Genomic DNA, 19,633 nt, shown 5'->3' with positions numbered 1-19,633 from the left:
CACATAGGCTAAAAAACAAAAACCTGTGTGGCCTCCTGGTTCTGCTTGTCCAGTTCTTCCAGTTCAGCACTGAGTGTCTCTATATCAAGATGGGCTTGCTTTAGTGCTTGTTCCCGTCTGTCTAGCTGGCTCTTCAGGTCTGAAACTTCCTGTAATAGTTCCACAGCACTCTTTGACTCTTCAACCCCATGTCTCTCCTCGGTCAGGGTCAGTCTCTCAACTAACTCAAGCTAAGGAAGAAAAAAAAAATTGTATGAAACTAGTTTGTCTGTTAAGCACATATTACCCTTTGCACGATAACATGCAAAGGTCTTTTCAAAAGGCTACTGATGTATTGATCAACTTATCATGCAAAGATTTGACATTTGATTTCACAGAAACTGAAACTTCTGTTTAAAAACAAGAAATAACTTTGTTACCATATACAAACCTTTTCTCTCTCCACCTCTTCCTTCTCTTTCCTGAGGGTATCAATAATGGTGTTGAGCTCGAGAATGTCAGCATGTTCCACTTCTTCTGTAGGACCACTCTGAATTAAATGAAAGTGAAAAAAAAAACATTATGTAAAAAGTATTATGACACTCGTGCCATTTAAGGAATAAGCCCAGGTGTATTTCATAAGGCAAACAGAAAGTGTCCAAATACTTTGTCTAAATTTTGTAAAATTTACATCAATTATTTTATATTTAAATCCTAAGCATGGATTAAAAATGTCTCAATATTCTTGGGCCACAAACTTCTATACTGTGTCGAGGAAGGTTTACCGCATATTTACCTCACTGAGACTCCTCAATCTAGTCATCTCTTTCTCTGCACCTAAAAATAAAATACAGAAATATAACATTAAATAAGAGAGAGCAGTTTAGAAATTAGCCATTCAAGAACATATGAACATGAAGTCATAATGATCATACACAATTTCTGGGGTTCTCTATACCTGCCAGAGCATTTTTCAGGGTTTGTATCTCATTGTCTTGCTGGGCTTTCAGCATAGACTTCCCCTCCTGTTCCTGAACTCGATCCTGGAGTTCATTTACAGACTTCTGAAGGCGACTGTAATTTTGCAACAACTCTGCATTTTCTGCGATAGCCTCCTCCTTCTCCTGCTCTAGCTTGGATTTGTAATGCTCTGCCTCCTCAAATCTGGCCATTAGGTCTCTGTACTGTTTGCTCTGAAGCTCCGCCTCCTCCTGTAAAGACTGAATGGTCGATTGCAGCTCTTGAAGTTTGGCGTGGTCCTGCACTGTGGTTGATTTTTGGACAACATTCCCGCCTTCTAGGGAAGAGGGAGATAAACACAGAGTTCTACTGTTTTCAACTGTTAATTTTAAAGTTAACTAGTAAATACAAAACAGATTTCAACTGCCTTTTAGTGCTGCACAATAAATCGCAATTTACATGAAATCGCGCTTATAGTGAATATGATATCGCAAAGGCTGCGATTATCTTTTATGTGCAGTTTGTCAGTGCAGGACAGCTCTTTGATCAGTAGTAAATGCTGCTCCTTCGGAAAGCACTGCGAGTATAACGTGCATTTTTAAAAGCAACATGCGTCAAACATCTTTCCAAACATGAGAAGCATTTAGTCATGTTTAATCAATCAATGCATTTCAATCTGTTTATTCAGCTTACCAATAGTGTGACGTTTATAGGGATTTCCATGAATGACGTGTGCTATCATACTTCTGCGGCACATATTTGGAGTTTCTGCGTGAGAGCGCCCTCTGGCTTGCAGACGGAGCAGCATTTACTACTGATCACAGCCGTGCATTCAATAATCGCAGCCTTTGCCAAATTTTTGCGTGCGGTTTTATTGCGATTTATCGTGCAGCCTTACTGCATTTAAAAAGTACATAAAGGTCCAGGCTCTAATCTTTAAGCCGCAGTCCGTAAGTGTTGCCTCTTTGTCGCCATCTCTGTTTGAAATCTGGAATTGCAGTTAGTTGCGGAATGATTCTCTTTATTCTCGTGGATTGTCACAGTTCCTCAGTGCGGATGAATCTAATGTTTTGAGGATACTGTACTTCGGAATTACAGATACTATACTACGTCTTGGAAGTACGACCAAAATAATACATTTCACCGGAAAATGTCATCTGAACAAGTAAGTAACATATCTGCCACTTTAGTTCTGACCGACTGAGAAAAATCATAAATAATATAAATTAAAACAACAATAAATCGCGGACCTTTCTGGATTACAATCCGCCATCAAAATGATAAATTAAATTATTCCAGCTGCTGTGAGGAACATCCGATCCACTCCTCACATGCGATACTGCTACTAGCCGGACTCCTTCTTTATGTATACAGATGTGACGTAAAGACGCAAAGACACGCTTGAATTTTCGCAGAAATCCACCACCACTCTAATTATAACACATTATTACAAGCTTACCGTTGTGAATCGGGCTAAGGTAAGGGGATAGTTTTGAACACTGGCTGGTTATGTACTTGCTCAATTTGAATTTGGAAAATGTTTAACCGCAAAAAATTACGGACAACAGCTTTAATATGCATCAATGCTCCTCCTCACCACTCTGAAGCTGCTCCTCAAGCTCCTCTATTCTCTCCTCATACTCTGCTAGCTCTACCCTGTGCCGTTTTGAGATCTCAGCCATTTTCTGCCTCTGGGCATCCTGCAATGCTGCTAGTTCGTGCTGGTGCTCATCCACTTCCCGTGCCATTTCCTCTCTCAGCTCCTGTTTGGGTCAGAACATCAATTAGGTTAAAAACAGAACCTGATTCCAAGAGCTGACCAATAGCAAAGCTCCTACTCTATGTTACAGTTAGAGTGTTAAAGTTTTTCACCTTGATAGTTCTTTGCATTTTCAGAACTTCACCCTGGTCTCCATTCCCTTCAATTCCTGGAAGCTTGGATGCCTGGTAAATTAAAAGAAAAAAATGTCTAATTTTTAATTTGATAGCTATGCCATGGCATATTTGTTAAACTGTATCCAAGGTATAAATTAAAAGTGACCTGAGCAACTCTCCTCCAATGGGCCACATCAGCCTCTAGACGATGCACCTCATTGGAAAGACGGTTAATTTCCTGCTGCGACCACAGGACATCACTGAGGTCCACCTCGTCGCCATGGAAGCCTTGATGGACAGATGAGGACCGGTGCAGAAAGGAAGACGAAGTAGTGGTAGTGCTAGCAGTAGTGACGGGAAGCACAGCAGCATCGGTGAAGGATGAGCTGGTCGCAGCTTGAGAAGAGTGTTGGAGTTTCTGAACCTCATCCTGCAGACCACTCTGTCGAGCCTTGAGGTGACTGATCTCCACCTTCACAACAAACACACACAAAAACATCACTATGATTCTACATTTTTCTCCTTTTCAACAGAAATTCTCACCAATAATAGATAAATGTTCAAGTCAGAAAATAGAGCATAAGTGGAGTTAGGTTTGAACCCAAACCTCTTTTTGCTGCAGGAGGGTTCTGTATTCCACCGACTGCTGTTTGATCTGAATCTCTGCTGCCTCTAGCTTCTCCTCCAGCTCAGAGTTTATACTCCGCAAGCGCTCATACTAAACCACACAAAAATAAATATACAAACAAAATTTTGAAGCTTGAAGTTGAGTTTTGAAATTACTCAATCCTGTAATTGAATGATGTTGCGTAATTAGCTACAAATAGTAAAAGTAGATATGTCTTCATTTTACAAACACATTTTTAAAAACATTGTCTCATGATAGAATAGATAAATATCAGCAGGATTTAGCATCAGACAAGATTTTTGTGTGTTTAATCACCTCAGATTTTTGTGTTACATATGAAGTCTCCAGTTCTTGCAATCTAGAGTGGGACACCTGCAGCTCAGATGCAGAATCTGTAAGAAAGATAGATAAAACCATGGTTAGTTGAGCCTACATATGTACATACAGCTCTATTATACAGCAAGTTAGAGTGACAAATGCTTCCCATTTACATAAATAGGAAATATGATAAAAATTATTATGGGAACTTCAGTTCTTCTGTAAACTGTCCAACATTTCCAAGTCACAGGAAAAGAGATGAAAATGATACACTGACTAACTACAAGACCTCACTGGATGAGGTGAACAATCTTTACCAAGTGTGTAGGGAGTAAAGACATCATAAATCCACCCACAGACAACAAACAAAATCACATGGTTTTAATGGACACTTTGTCAATTGCTGGGTGACTGTCCCTTTAAATACCAACATTCCAGAGGACATGGAGGATCAAGTTCAGTTATTCTATTCCAGAAGCTGCACAGAGAGAGCAGAATATTACACACACATATAACCGTCGAGTACACTTGGAAATAAATACAGATGTAGGATTCTTAAGTAAATAACAAGGAAATTTAAAAATAAGCAAGAGCACAATATAAAACTTTGTCACCATGCATGTTCAGGTTCACATGACAAACAAGAAACATGTACACACAAGCATACCACACTGGCAAACAAGCACGCAGACTAAGATAAAAATAAAAAAATAATAAAAATCCTTATTTAATGCATAAAAATATTGATTTGAGAAAAAGGTCTCAGTTTAAGCTTCAAGATACAGAGTCTTAAATTACAACATTTGAGCATTACAGAACTCATTACCCCTCAGGGAATGACTGAACAGCCTTAAAAACACAATTGGGGTGGTGTAGCATAGTGTATAACAGCAATAACTGTATTAAAAGTCCATTATTAGTTAGATAATCTTCTATGTATCTTGAAGCTAAGTCTGGCTCAAGGACACAATGGCCATGGTTCATTGCTTGAATCTTATGGGGCTTGAACCAGAAACCATTTTATATAGAAGACCACAAAAGTTAACAGCACCTACTAAATAACTACTTGATATTGTGTAACATAAACAGTGATGATGGAGTCACTATAGCCTTTATCTAAAGCAACTAACAACAGCATACTTGTACATACACACTGTGTTTTTGTTTGTTTTATTTCTCCATATTTCATATATCTGGTATCAATCACAGACAGGTTTGTTAAATAGTTTGCCATGTCTACTTGGGTAAATGGAAAACCTACTTAACCCCCAAGCCCCCTTCACATAACAGCCCTTAATCCCGCTTTCGTGGACAAATTTGGGCACGAAGGTCTCAGGTGTGATCCCAAATTTTTTTTAAATAAATTTGATATCACCATCTTCAAAAAATTTTTTTTAAATAAATTTATGCCTTTTTTGTGATTTTTGTGATATTAATGAATTTATTTACCTTTAAAAGTACCATATTTTTTATGTAAAATATGCTTATTTTTATGTTATATTTAATATTTCTTTAACTTCAGTAAATAAAAGCATTCCAGTAAGTCCAGAGCCAAAACCTAAAAATGTGGTGACATATAATGGTATAAAAATAATAAAAAGCTACAATATCAATAGCCACTAGATGGCAATAATAGAGAACTCGATAAACCAATGCTTTAACGACCTTAACCTCTTAAGTTTTAGATTTTATCACGAGTTACAATTGTAGAATGTTTTAAAAATCATTTGTGTTGGGTGAGACTATACAAAGATGCCAAAATATGCGTACAGACAAATATGATCATGCTATAATGAAAAGACAAAGTAGGAGACAGAGCAATCATTTATATCTAAGAAAAAAACATCAAATTTAATAACTCAAAAAAGTACCAAACCGGTAAGAATAATCAATAAACCTAACAATAACTCAATTAAAGTAAATGGTATCAAACAGATAAAAAAATAAACAATGTACAACATGTTTTGTTTGGAAGCATCAACAAATCTTGCAGTAGGACTTTATTCCGACTTTGAAGTGTGTGTGTGTGTGTGTGTGTGTGTGTGTGTGTGTGTGTGTGTGTGTGTGTGTGTGTGTGTGTGTGTGTGTGTGTGTGTGTGTGTGTGTGTGTGTGTGTGTGTGTGTGTGTGTGTGTGTGTTTTGCAGTGGCTGATTGGAATTTTTTTTTTAATTGCCCAGTTATTGGCTCATTTAATTCCTTTGTTTGTGTATGTGTGAGTGACTGTTTTTTATTTGACAAAATTAAAAAAATAAAACTCACTCTGTTATAGGCTCATTCAATGGCTTTCAATCCATTGCTTTTGAGGATGTGTGTGTTTTTGTGTGTGCGCGTGAGTGTTTGCCACATTGAGAATGTTGTATAGGCTCACTCCTTCATTTGTGTGTATGTATGATCTGCATTGTGTTGGATTTATTGATTTTTTTTAAACAAATAAATAAAAATATGCTCTGAATTACAGTTTTTCCCATTCATTCCTATGGGTGCCCATTTTTGTCCACGAAGGCGGGATTAAGGAGGGTTTTTTTCCAAGCACTTAACATTGTAGAATCGAGCAAAACATTTTGAGTGTTCAGGTGGCAAACTTAGGAAAAGAAGCCAAGTCTTGAACCGCTCAGATTAAGATTTTTTTATTTTAAAAATGATTTTGCCCACATTTGTCCCGAAGGTGGCTTGAGAGGTTCTTCAACATTATTGAGCATGTCACATGTCTCGTGAAATATGCGGAGGAAGAAAGATCTTTCTGAAGATGAAAAGCATGAAAAGGTGTAATGTTATGCAAAAGGCATGAAAACAACTAATTGTGTGAAAACTGAACAGAGATTTGGTTATAGGTGGCTGAAATCCAACTTTACGCACAGCTGCCAGTCTGCGTGGAGAGGTTCTTGAGACTCCAGAAGCTTCAAATACCTGTTTGCTGCTCAACAGTATCTTTTTATAGCTGTCCTTTAAATACATAAAAAAAAATTGACAGAAAAAACCTTAATAAGCCTTTATCTGACCGAGTTCTTATCTCTCCGAATCTTATATCTCGATAATCTCCATTAATTTTACACACAATATTAGTTGTTTTCATTCCTTTTGCATAACATTACACCATTTCATGCTTTTCATCTTCAGAAAGATCTTTCTACCTCCCTATAATGCATGAGAACTGTAACTTGCTTAATAACGTGGAACAACCTCTTTAAGTAGGTTTTCCATTTACCTAAGTAAACTATTTAACAAACCTGTCTGAGAATGATACCAGTTATCTAAAATGATATGGAGAAATAAAACAAACACTTTCTTTGAACAACTAAAATCTGAATGTTTATTGTACTGAAATCCTACTGATATGTCACTTGCATAATAATTTGAAACACAGTGTAGTAACAAACCCAAAGTATTGCCTTGCTCAAGGGCACAAGTGCATGTAGGTGGTCCCTGTTGTTGTGGAATAGGCCAAACCCCTACCAGGTGTCACACCTGCCACTTCCAGGGAGCCAAAAAAACTGCTCCTATACTATCTGTAACACTTCACTTTTTCTAAGCAGTTAATGCAATATATGACATGACATAACAATAAACAATACCTTTTAAAGTATTTATTAATCTTCTTTGTTATTGTTATTTTTTTACATACAGTTATTAATATATTTTAACATTTCAAGTTGCAAAAATTAACATGATTATTCATGTATTAGTAATGAGCAGGGATGAACAAAAATAATATATTTAAATTAAAGGCACAATATGTAGTTTTCGCCGCTAGAGGTCGCATATTCAAAACAAAGGCGTAGCTTGATGACGCTGAGATTGAGCGCAGAATCTTGGGAGTTGTGGTCTTCACCTCACAGACGGTTCAAGGTCCAAATGACAGTTTCAGTGAGGCTTCAAAGGGCTTTAAACGATACCAGACGACGAATAAGGGTCTTATCTAGCGAAACGATAAGTTTCTGCGAGAAACCGAGCAGTATTTATGCTATTATTTTACCTCTTATCAGACGAACGTGATCATCTCTGAGCTCCGCCATAACTTCCGCTAAGTGAGGTCAAAATACGAGCATGGTCATAGATGTATACGTAGATGCCTCATTAGCGCCTGCACGGATCAGTAGAATGATGCATCTACGATCGATATATCTATGACCACGTTCGTATTTTGACCTCACTAAGCGGAAGTTATGATTGAGCTCAGAGATGATTGTTCGTCTGATAAGAGGTAAAATAACAGCATAAATACTGCTCGGTTTCTCGCAGAAACTTACCGTTTCGCTAGATAAGACCCTTATTCATCGTCTGGTATTGTTTAAAGCCCTTTGAAGCTGCACTGAAACTGTCATTTGGACCTTGAACCGTTTGGAGCCCATTGAAGTCCATTATATGGAGAAAAATCCTGGAATGTTTTCATCAAAAACCTTAATTTCTTTTCAACTGCAGAAAGAAAGACATGGACATCTTGGATGACATGGGGGTGAGTAAATTATCAGCAAAAGTTTATTTAAAAGTGAACTAATCCTTTAATGTTACTGTAGTATGAAGCAGAGCAGGGCCGAGTGTTGTAGGAGCTGAACGAGGCCACTGAAGCGATTGCTGAAGAGAGACAAGCGTGACACGCGGCTCGACAGCAGCAGAACTTTTATTATGCCACAGTCGGCGCTTCCTCTTCTTCTGGTCAAGCATATGTGAGGTAACGCAGTGCTGTTTTATCGCATTAGATACATTTGAGTGTGTTGAAAATGATGTTATAACGTTACTCTGTGCGTTTGCTCCCGCGGCTGCCATGAGACACGTGTTGCACACTGCAGTAATGGCATGCAAATTAATAATATTAATAAAATTAAATCGAGGGTAACACGGGTTTGATGTCATTGATAGGCGACGCATGGACACACTCCGTGACCTGGTAAAAAAGGCTTATTTCTCTGGATTTAAACTTTCTTGGAAACTATTGGGTTAACGTAAGAACACAAGTCAACTAAATATATAACACTGTTCTAGTGGTTTTTGGATATTTTAATCCAAAAATCGTACATATTGTGCCTTTAATAAACAATGTTCAATGGTTTCATCATACCTTTTTTGACACACCACATTTTAGTATAATCGGTATTGAAAGCTAATAGGCAGGTCGATGCATTGTGAGACATGACAGATTGACTTGAGGTCTGTCTGCTTTGCTGGAAGCTGCTGATCAAAGTTCTCAGTGTGTGTGCGCGTGTGTGTGTTCCACTCCTCCAATGGTCAAAAGGGGCATATTTACTTGACACCAGCAAGGTTTCGAGCAGATATAAAAGGGACAAGACAGAGATACCCTCTGAAGAGCTTCATTATTAAGTCTACATTCACAAAGGAAAACCGAGGAATCCCCAGAACTAAGAACAGTCCGGCACTTTCTGGTTTAAGATCAAGTGCCTAAAACCCAACCACTGCTACATCTCTGACAAGGATTCAACTGCTGTATGCAAACAAACCTCTTACTCTGTCTTACTATAATTACTTCATCCCATTATACGCACTGTAGCACCATATGACAAGTGTACAGAACGACAAAGTAAATCTTAAAGGGACAGCTCAACTAAATGAAAACTCTGCCAACCATTTACTCACCCTGAGATCCCAAAGTAGATGCTAAGCAGAATGACAGCCTCAATCACCACTCACTTTCATTGCATAGAAAGAAGAATGTAGGTCCCTAACATTTCATTTTGTCTTCCTCAGATAAAAGTCAGTCATTCAGGTTTGGTATGCCATGAGCAAAATACAAACAATGACCATTTCTCAGTGGACCTTCTCTTTAATTTTTTACAGAAAATACCAATGTAAACAAAATCACATCTCAGAAACCTGACAGAACAATCATATCTCAACAACTAGTACATTTCACAGAGAAATTAACTCAGACTCTCAAGCAATCTCTGGAACTGACTGCATTCATATACTAATAAAACTGTCACATTCAGTAACTAGCATACAGTTGCTACCTAATATAGATGGATAATAAATACGTATATCAAAATATCATGACACAAGCATTTAACAAAACAGCTGTCCTTACTGTACAAAGAGTTAAAAGTCTGTATGGGAAGTGATATGGTCTTCATGACTGTTGTCAACTCACCTCCGACTTCCTCGGCGCTTTCCAGAAGAATGTCTTTGGTAAATTTGAGATCTGTCCGGTAAACGAAGACAAGCTTCCCCCGACCTGACCCAGTACTCTGACCCAGGCCAGAGCCCAACCCTCCCAGCCAGGACGACATGACGAGCCGAAACCGGATCTAACCCTTAATCACCGACCCGGGCCTCTCACAGCACAGATCCGTGCGAACGAGTGTTTCATGTATTCAGGCTAACTAATAATAATTAGCGTTTTATGTTTTTGGTTTGTTTTTAATATAAGTAATAACCATTCATCAGCAGCAGCAGATCCGGATTCCAGCTGGTTCGAAACTTTCATGACATAAACAAAGACAAAACGCCGGATAATACGCGTTAAATCCACGGCAATAACGAAAACCTGGTCGCGGGGTTATATCCACATTTGGTCAGGCGGGGTTTTCTGGTACGGGTTTGTTTTGGGTCGCTGTGTTTTTTCAAGCGGATAAAGTGCCAGCTCAGCCATCACAGCCGGACTGATCATCAGTCAGGGGACGTGGACGGCACAGATGGATTATGGGACGGTGGAGGACCAACATAATCCAGCTCACACTTCCCACGCATCCACAGCGACCCCATTGGACAGAACGAGTACTGCAACCAACTATATACATTATATCCGAGGCCATAAACAGCTTTTGTGGGACAGCAAATGTGTTAGTGTGGCAAACGTGATAATATAGATATAAGATATATTTATTAAAATTAGGTTATATAATATATACACTACTGTTCAAAAGTTAGGGGGATAAAAGAAACAGATACTTTTAATTAAGCAAGGATGCATTAAAATGATCAAAAGTGACAGCAAAGACTTTTACACAGTTAGAAATTATTTCTATTTCAAATAAATTATGTTCTTTTGAAGCTGCTATTCAACATAGAATCCTAAAAAAAAGTATCAAGGTTTCCACAAAAATATTAAGAACAGTTTTTAATATTGATAACTAATAAAAATGTTTCTTGAACACCAAATCAGCATATTAGAATTATTTCTGTCAAGACATCTTTATTTATATAGTGCTTTATACAATACAGACTGTTTCAAAGCAGCTTTACAGTGATAACAGGAAAAGTATTCCATGATGCAAAGAGTTCATTTTGGCTGTACAGCAGCTCTAAAAGAAAACAGTGTCATTGCTCAGCTGAAGTTCAGTGTTGATTCAGTTTCTGAAGGATCATGTGACACTGAAGACGGGAGTCATGATACAATTTCAGCTTTGCCATCACAGGACTAAAATGACATTTTAAAATATATTTAAAAAGAAAAGTTTTTTTAATCTGTAATAATATTTCACAGCATTACTATTTTGACTGTACTTTTTGACTTTGATCAAATAAATGCAGGTTCCATGAACATAAGGGCAAAAAACATTCCAAAATCTTACTGACCCCAAGCTTTTGAACCGTCGTGTATAATTAATTATATATTGAAATGCATGTATGGGTTATTTTTTAAATATTATTAATTTAAAATATAACTTCTATATTTGCCTCATTAACTCCATCACAAAAACAGAATAAAGATTATGTCTGTGTTAATATTTATTAAGATAAATCTGCTTTACAGTGTGAGGAATACAATCTGTTATTTTCTGTAACAAAAATAATCATGATTACATTTGCGTGAAATAGAGATGATTAAAAAGAGATTCATTTTTCAATCGCATAAAACCACACCTTTAAATTACACCTTAAATATCTCACTTTACACTGCTCTTAACACTCAGACCAAACTTTACTGAAAATGGGCCAAGACAGAAAATGAATGAGGTGGAATGAGGGGAAATGTGAGTGTAACAGAGAGAGAGAGAGAGAGAGAGAGGGAGAGAGAGAGAGAGAGAGAGAGAGAGAGAGAGAGCGAGAGAGAGAGAGAGAGAGAGAGAGAGAGAGAGAGAGAGAGAGAGAGAGAGAGAGAGAGAGAGAGAGAGAGAGAGAGAGAGAGAGAGAGAGAGAGAGAGAGAGAGAGAGAGAGAGAGAGAGAGAGAGAGAGAGAGAGAGAGAGAGAGAGAGAGAGAGAGAGAGAGAGATAGAGAGAGAGAGAGAGAGAGAGAGAAAACGGCCAACAGCATGTCTGTGCAAATTGTATATGAATGCATATTGAGCCACTGTACAGCAGCCTGAAATCTCCCTAAGTTTAACCTTTATTAACTTTCACTAATCACAAACTGATTATGATGTATTATTATAGCTAGAAAGTCCTTTATCTCCCATCAGGATGGTTGTGATGCATCTCTGGTGTGTATGTTAAAAGGACAATCATTACCCAAAGGTGTAGTAGTGCCTGCAATGAAAACATATTTTCAACACATAAATAAACACAAACACACTAAAAACATAAAACATTTTCCCTGAAAGTTTGATTTCTTAATTTGTACTATCAAACATTCCTTGACACGCTGTTAACTTACCATATAAATAATAACAAAGACCCTGGCCATGGGGTAACGTCTGAGAAAGATTCCCAAACGTATACTGGAGGAAACAAACAAAAAATGTTTTAATGCTATTGGAACACTGTAAAATACATGTAGCAGATTTCCAGGGACGCAGTTACCTGAAGCGATCGATGGTGCTGGCCGCGTTACGGACCTTCCCATACACTCCTGTACCCGGTCCTTCTGCATCACTAAACAGGATTGGCGTGTTCCTCTGCCTAGCACCTGTACACAGACAATCATGTTGGGCTGTCAAAAATTAATAGTTGCATTCAAGCTGTAGTTGAGTGGTTTAAAAGTCCTATAAATCCAGTCCCATCATGCAGTGTACTGACCTGGTCCCTCCATGGCAGCCATGTTGATGTGTGAGGCATTGTTCTGACCACCCTGCAGGCTCTTCAGTTGCTGTTCCAGCCTCTCCAGCTGAAAGACCAGCGAGTTTTTCTCTGTGCCCAGGGCCTCTAACATGGTCTGCTTCTGAATCAGCGTCTCTGTCAGCTGGTGCAAACGGCCCTCCAGCTCTGCCTGACTGCTGTTGCTCAGCGCCTTATTGGTCAGCTAGCAGGAGAATTGTGAAATTCCCCATCAAAATTCAGAAAAACTTGGAGTGAGTGCACAAAGTTTTCTTTTAAACACGCTTACTGTAAAACCTTAATTGGTATTCCATCCTTATAAAATTGTGTCCACACGTGTGTGGGATACCTGGTTTCTAAGCTTCTGGATCTCATCTTCTCGGTCTTTGACGCGACCCTGAAGGGTGATTTTAGTGCGATGATGCTCTTCCTCAATGTACTGCAGTTCCTGCATTAAAATGAATCAACACTCACTCAACAATCACTCATTATTCAGCATATTCACCCTCTCTAAAAACCTGAATGGTGCCATATCAAGTACCTGTTTGGATCTCTCCAGTTCTGCCTCTATGTCCTGTTTGGCTCTGATCTGCTGGGCATGTTGATCCTGTACTTCAGCCAGCTGTTCTCTCCAGTTCTCAGTCTCATTGAGTGCCTGGGATTCCAGATCCTAGAGAAAACAGAAGCGGAAAATCAAATATCTAGTGTGTGTTTGTATCTGCATTAGAGCTGGCTGATATACATATTAAACATTCATTATATAATTTCAAATGATTTTGCTGGCAATAAAATTAAGCAGTGGCCTTTTTCATAAAATATTTCAGCAAAATATAAACAAATATTTCTATTTATTTCCATGTATTATCATAGTGATGCATATAAATAAATATAATTAATGGAATAATCAAGACTTATTAGAATTTTCTACAATTTTCCAGCAACATTTGTATCCATTGATACATTTCCAATGATTATGCTGGGAATTCAAATGAAGCAACACTGTAAATATTTTGATTTTAAATTATGCTTTTATTAATGTGAGAAATACATATATTTCTTAAAACATTTATTATAAATAAGTAAATATTGCTATTTATTACCATGTATTAGTATAGTGATACATATAAACAAAAAATAGTAACACTTTATTTGAATACATGCATTTACTATAGTAATAACTATAAATTAGGTATAATTACATGCAACTAACCCACCCTTACCCTATAGTAAGTAAGTACATGTAGTTAATAACTATTACTCAGTACTTGTACTGAGTAATTACAGTAATGTATAATTACCCTGTAATGGGGACCCATTAAAAAAAAGTGTAACCCCAAAAATAATTAAATCATATTTTTAATTGTGTTAATTGAGTGTAAATTCATTGTTTGGTATAAATTTGGGTCCTTCAGCCTTTGAAGTAATTTTAAAGCAAACTCACAAAAATAAGGAGACACGCTAAATAACTTTAAAAGTAAAAAAAATATATTGCCCAGCAGCCTTGATCTTCATCTGTACCTGTATCTCTGTTCGCAAGCTCTGTATTTGGGCCTGTAGTTTTTGAATCTCTTCTCTTTGCAACTCTTTCTCATGACGTAGGTCTTCGAGTTCAACTCCGGCCCCGGCCCCCTCCAGCACCTCCAAACCTGAGCCCTCCTTCAGACTGCTGATCAGCTTCTCCTTAGACTAGAGGAACAACACACACCCATTATACTTCATACTCTTATCAAACAGAGATAAAAGGTGATGTGAAAATAAAGAGAAAATGATACCTGTAGTATCCGTGAGGCTTTGTTTTTGTAGTCCTGTAGTTCCTGTTTGGTGTACTCTGCTGCAGATCGGGCGCTCTTGACCTGTTGCTGTAGTTCCTCAGCTCTCTGTTTCTCTTCCATCGCCCGGCGCTCTGCGTTCGTTAACGACTCCGCCAATGTCTGACGCTCGGCCTCCACCTTTGCCAGCCGTGTTGCAAACTCACTCTGTGAGAAAATGGCATGTAGCTAAGATCTACCAGGTCCATCTGTTGATCTCTAGATCCTACAGAATGTCTTTGGACTTTGGAGGCACAACATAAATCCTGTTTTTTTGTTGTTTTCCTTTACACCTGTCAACTCACCTGCATCTGTCTGTAGCTCTCCTGTTCTCTCTTAACTGCCGAGTCTGCATCTCTTACTCTTTCCTGTAGTGTCTGTAAAGCCTGAGACTGAAGACTGCTGCCCTCACTTTGATCCTGAAGAATCCTAAAACACAAAAAACACCAAATAGCATAAGAGGTTTGTTTATTCACAGAAGAGAAGATATGGATTAACATCAGATGGTCAACAAAACCAGAAGTGATGTTTTGCTTCTTTGAGTTGTTGAAGAGACCAACCTGACCCTCTCGCTCTGAGCTTCCTCAAGGGCTGAGCTTCGTGCCTTCAGTAGCTGATCTGCCTCGTCCAGTCGGACTTTCAGGACCGCCAGCTGACCATCTTTTGCCGACAGGGCTTCCGTGAGGTCCTCAACCTGTGCACTCAGCTCTCGAACCGTGCGATCAACGCGAGACTGGTCAGAGTTCCACTTGTCAGCACGAGCTCTGGCAAGGTTCACCTCTACACAAATGGAGGAAATTATCATTTAATGGCTTCCTAAAGCCGGGTACACACTGCGCGATTTTCAAAGTCGTTGGATCGCTGTTCTTCTCACACTACACAACGGATGGGCGACAGGGGGGGGGTCACACATTACACAACATTTCAATAGGAAGAGTCGCAGACAACTTTGTCTACAAACTATGTGTATCACAATCAAACACACGCAAGAAGTGATACAAGAAATAACGTAAAATCAGGTGTGAGACAGGAGTTCTTTTGCGAGACTGGATTTATTCCTGTTAAAAACAGTAGCCAGTTAGGGAAATTGTCTGTGCCTTGATTTACAGCAAAAAAGCAAGATGTAGAATATGAAGGTGAGAATGGTTGCTTGTTGATGTTCTGTTGCAGGTCTATGACTCGCTCCCTCTGAACTTTCCCTTGTCCTGTATCTTGCACTCATTGGCTGTAAATTGTCACCAATGTCATTTCCAGTCATAACACATTTCACATTGCATGAATGAGATGCAGACAAGTCCAGATATGTAGAATGCGAATTATCTCAGGGGCATCTGCGCTTCTGTCAGATTGCGTCATCGATAACACACACACTACACGATTTGCATACACTACAAGAACCGATTTGCCTCTGATTTTAGGCATTTGTTGGCGATTTCCACAAAACTGTCGGTGAGTGAAAATCAGGGCTAAAATCGAGCAGTGTGTGTATACTTATTTTACTATAATTTTCATAGCAGTGTTGCTATTGTTAATTAAAACTACTAAAAATCGTTTTCTGTAATTAAAATAAAGCTGATTGAAATAAATATCAGATGAAAAACTTAGAAATGCTGCCTTAGAAAATGAAAATCAGAATTGTTGACTATCAGGCGTCTTGAATGAGAAAAATAAATCTATGGCGGGACTTGATTTTGTCCTTCAGCAATTGATTGGGTGATTGTGGTTTGCTATTGATCGATCTCATGTGAGTGACAGGTTGCCCCGCCCTCGCGCCAGTAAACATGTCATTAGAAAATAGTAGAGATGTTGTTGCAAGAAGAAGGAGAAATTAAATATCTCTGGCTCACCCGCCTGTGTGTCTTTGGCTCTCTGGATTAGAGAGGCCATCTCCTGGTTGAGAGAGGAGACTTCATTGCGTAAAAGTTGGTTCTCGAGACGAAGGTTGGAGATCACCTGTTCCTGGCCCTGCTGCTGAAGCTCTTGATGGCGGTGCTGCTGTGGGATCTCTGGTGTTGGCTGGTCCTCTGCGGGAACATCCAGCTCTGGGTTCAAACTCTCTGTAACAACAGCTGGACAGAAGATATGAAATAAGATTCAAAGAGGAAGAACTACATGAGATCAAAACTCCTAAAAAGTCCTACATTTTGCCTAAAATCTCTTGTAGAATTAGAATTTATGAATTAGTGTTTAATTTAGACAAAATAGATCAAATAATTTTATTTAGACAAAAAATATGTTTAATAATATTTAACTGTATTTCCATTTCAGCTTCACAAGTTATTTCATGGCAAATACAGATTCAATAAATAACAAGAAGGTCAACTTAGAGGGAAAAAAAGACAAAACAATTTTGTATATACAAACTCTATGAAAGATTTTTAAAATTTTACTATTTAGACAAAATAATAAAAATAATATTATAAATATTAGCCATTTATCAGTTGTCGGGAATGAAAAATAAACAGTACTTTAAAGTGGACAATGAAGTGACAAAGAAGTCTTTACATTTACTCTGTCCCTGGCCTAAAAGTAGACTTAGATCTCATTATGGTCCATTTAAGTTGTATCCACTATCTACTATCCTGCTTTTTGGAGCTGGGCTCCTTGAATGTTATATTAATTTACCATATATTAATTAATAATCTTATTTTTATTATAATTACCATTAATATTATGCATTATTATATTAAACATAAAAAAATTCCACTCTGATGCATGCATGTTCAGTTAAAGGGAGATCTTTGAGTTTAATTGTTTAATGGGACCATGAAAAATTACTCCGTGGTAAGAAAGAACAGAGACATTCTGTTTGACTATACATATAATATGCAATATATTTATTATATTGCATTACATTACAGAAAGGGACTTTGGATGCATGCTATTTCATGCATTCTGACTTATTTACACTGTTAAAGAGTTGGATTCTAATGATAAACATGGACAAAAAATAAATAAATAAATAAAACAGTTGGACGTATGACAGTATTTCTGTGCCAAATATAATACACATAAGTACACTCATTCAGGATTCAAAAAAAAGTTTCGGAAAGTTTTGCAAGTGTGTTTGTGGTTGTTGAGTCGAAAACGCAGGCGGTGAGTGAAACTGCATCAAAAGTGTGTTTTGTTAGCAATCGGTGCGTAAGTGCATATAATATAAACAACACAAACGTATAGTGAATCAAAAGTTATCCAGGGATAATGCCATGATGTATTGTGCGCGCGCGTGTGTGTGTGTGTGTGCACGTGACTCTTTAGCTCCGCCCACTGCATGCCTGCACTAGTTTGGCTGTTTTCGGAAAGAATCTGTCTTTTACAAATATAATAAAACTAAAGACTCTTCGGAGATATGAAGGACGCAATACTACTCAATAAGTACTCAAGATTAACATGAGATTGGCAGAAACTGTGTGTGTCATGTACCCTTTAAACTAAGCGATCATCTCTTCTCTGTCATTTTAAATGGGCTAAAATTCTTGCCCTCAGACCAATGAAATGAACCAAATGTCAGAACACATGATGTATGATGTATCTTTTGTACCTTGGCTTTGATCTCGAGTGGAGCCATCCTCTGTTTTAACGCTGTGTGAGCTGTTTGAGAGAGAGCTGATGCTGGAATTTCTGGACAGCCCCTGTGAAGAGGACGGGGTTGCAGCGACAGAAGGGCCCATCTGGAGATCGCTGGCCACAGAGAGAGGGGGCATCGTTGACCCGCCCATGGGGCCCAAAGCTTTAGACGCAGTTTCTCTCCTGACCTCCTTTATTTCGCTCTGCGGTGGGTCCGAACTGTTCAAGAAGTCAAAGAGCAAATCGTCGTCCACTTCTGGCTTTTTGGGCCGCACAAAGTTGGACGATACTTTGCTGCTAGAACCCAAAGGCATAGCACTGGAGACATTTGCTGTACCGGCCAAAACCGTGGCTTTGGATTTCTTTATTTTCCCAGCAGCTGTGGAGATGAACGCTGAATTTCCGAGAGATGAGGCAGAGATGGAGTCCCTGTGCTGTTCATCATGCGTGGAGCTGTAATCTGCAGAGTTGTACTGGCTGGAATCTTTGGTGTCAGGGCTGTTGTAGGCCAGAGATGACTGATGAGGGCTTTTTTTCAAAGAGCTGGCTGCACCCTGGTCCACTTTATTCAGGAAGTCCTCTGCCTTCCCGGCAAGATCAACAAGCCAAGACATCCTAAGATCCTCTGAAACAGAAAACATGCATGCATAGATATTAAAGTGAAGACATGCCTGCTATTTAATTTGTCACCCGTTTCTTGCAAAACAGAATTGTTTTTTTTTTATCTGAGATACCAACGTGAATCATATGATCAGTCAGCATATCTGCAATGTTTGACTTCTTCAATGCAAACACGACACGAGTTGAAAACCAAACCCACATTTATGTCCAGAGCTTTTAAACTCCTCTCATTTAAATCAATGCGAATATTCTCTAACATGAAAACAATATTTTAAAAACATGTCGAATTTATAAATGATTTCAGAATCCATCAATTATACTAAGCATAATAAAGGAATAATTGTTCTGTAGATTTTGACATTTCTTTCTAAACATTATTTGTTTACATTTCGCGTTCAAATCCACGTAACACGGTGTATTTACACAAAACAGCCAGCTGTCCCTTTAACATTACTACCCACTAACTAGTTATCGAATTACCTAGTTATAAATTACATGTGTTAATTTGTACAGTAAATCCTCTAAACAAAATTACAGCAGTGTTGAGCATCGCATTGTCAGTTTGACGTCTGCAGCCCAATAACTGCATTTAAGGTTAGATTTGTGTACCTGAAGGGACTCCGATCTCTCAGAAAGTAAATAAATCTTGCAGGGACATTTTTTCGGAGAATATCATAGGAAATTGTGTCTACTGGCGTCTGGATCGCTTATCGGTGACTGTTTTTATCCTGTTTCTCATTCTGATGCGGACCGACGTGGACCAGGAACTACACGAAGGACCCATAATAACAATGCGCCCTTCACATTGCCTGACTGGAAAAACGTTGAATATTGTTGCTCTGCCTGATTGTAATTGGGCCATTCCAAAGTCCCTTTCTGTAATGTAATGTAATATAATACATATTATATGTATAATACATAATGTCTCTGTTCTTTCTTACCACACAGTA

The 19,633-nt window shown here is 38.3% G+C and overlaps 2 protein-coding genes across 2 annotated transcripts in view; both read right to left on the bottom strand.

Annotated features, from left to right (window-relative positions):
* The window catches only part of trip11 (thyroid hormone receptor interactor 11), a 31,345-nt gene extending 21,216 nt beyond the window's left edge, over window positions 1–10,129 (bottom strand). Inside the window, 12 exon segments of the mRNA XM_079843567.1 lie at window positions 24–230; window positions 431–529; window positions 776–816; window positions 938–1,276; window positions 2,537–2,702; window positions 2,812–2,883; window positions 2,981–3,286; window positions 3,422–3,532; window positions 3,758–3,834; window positions 9,862–9,904; window positions 9,910–9,954; window positions 9,956–10,129. Coding sequence (XP_079699693.1) covers window positions 24–230; window positions 431–529; window positions 776–816; window positions 938–1,276; window positions 2,537–2,702; window positions 2,812–2,883; window positions 2,981–3,286; window positions 3,422–3,532; window positions 3,758–3,834; window positions 9,862–9,904; window positions 9,910–9,954; window positions 9,956–10,000 — 1,551 coding nt within the window. The 5' untranslated portion in view covers window positions 10,001–10,129.
* Window positions 10,130–11,423: 1,294 nt separating this feature from the next.
* golga5 (golgin A5) lies at window positions 11,424–19,440 on the bottom strand. Its single transcript, XM_079841924.1, has 13 exons — window positions 19,293–19,440; window positions 18,037–18,687; window positions 16,343–16,564; window positions 15,056–15,275; window positions 14,801–14,924; window positions 14,460–14,663; window positions 14,206–14,373; window positions 13,229–13,357; window positions 13,037–13,135; window positions 12,670–12,892; window positions 12,454–12,559; window positions 12,308–12,371; window positions 11,424–12,180 (listed from the first exon to the last, which is right to left on the bottom strand). The coding sequence occupies exons 2-13, from the start codon at window positions 18,674–18,676 to the stop codon at window positions 12,100–12,102; spliced, it is 2,280 nt and encodes a 759-aa protein (XP_079698050.1). The 5' UTR covers window positions 18,677–18,687; window positions 19,293–19,440; the 3' UTR covers window positions 11,424–12,099.
* Between the last annotated feature and the right edge of the window lie 193 nt (window positions 19,441–19,633).

Source organism: Gobio gobio (genome assembly GCF_949357685.1).
Source record: "Gobio gobio genome assembly, chromosome: 18".
Taxonomy (NCBI): Eukaryota; Metazoa; Chordata; class Actinopteri; order Cypriniformes; family Gobionidae; genus Gobio; species Gobio gobio.
This window is presented reverse-complemented; position numbering and strand designations above follow the sequence as displayed.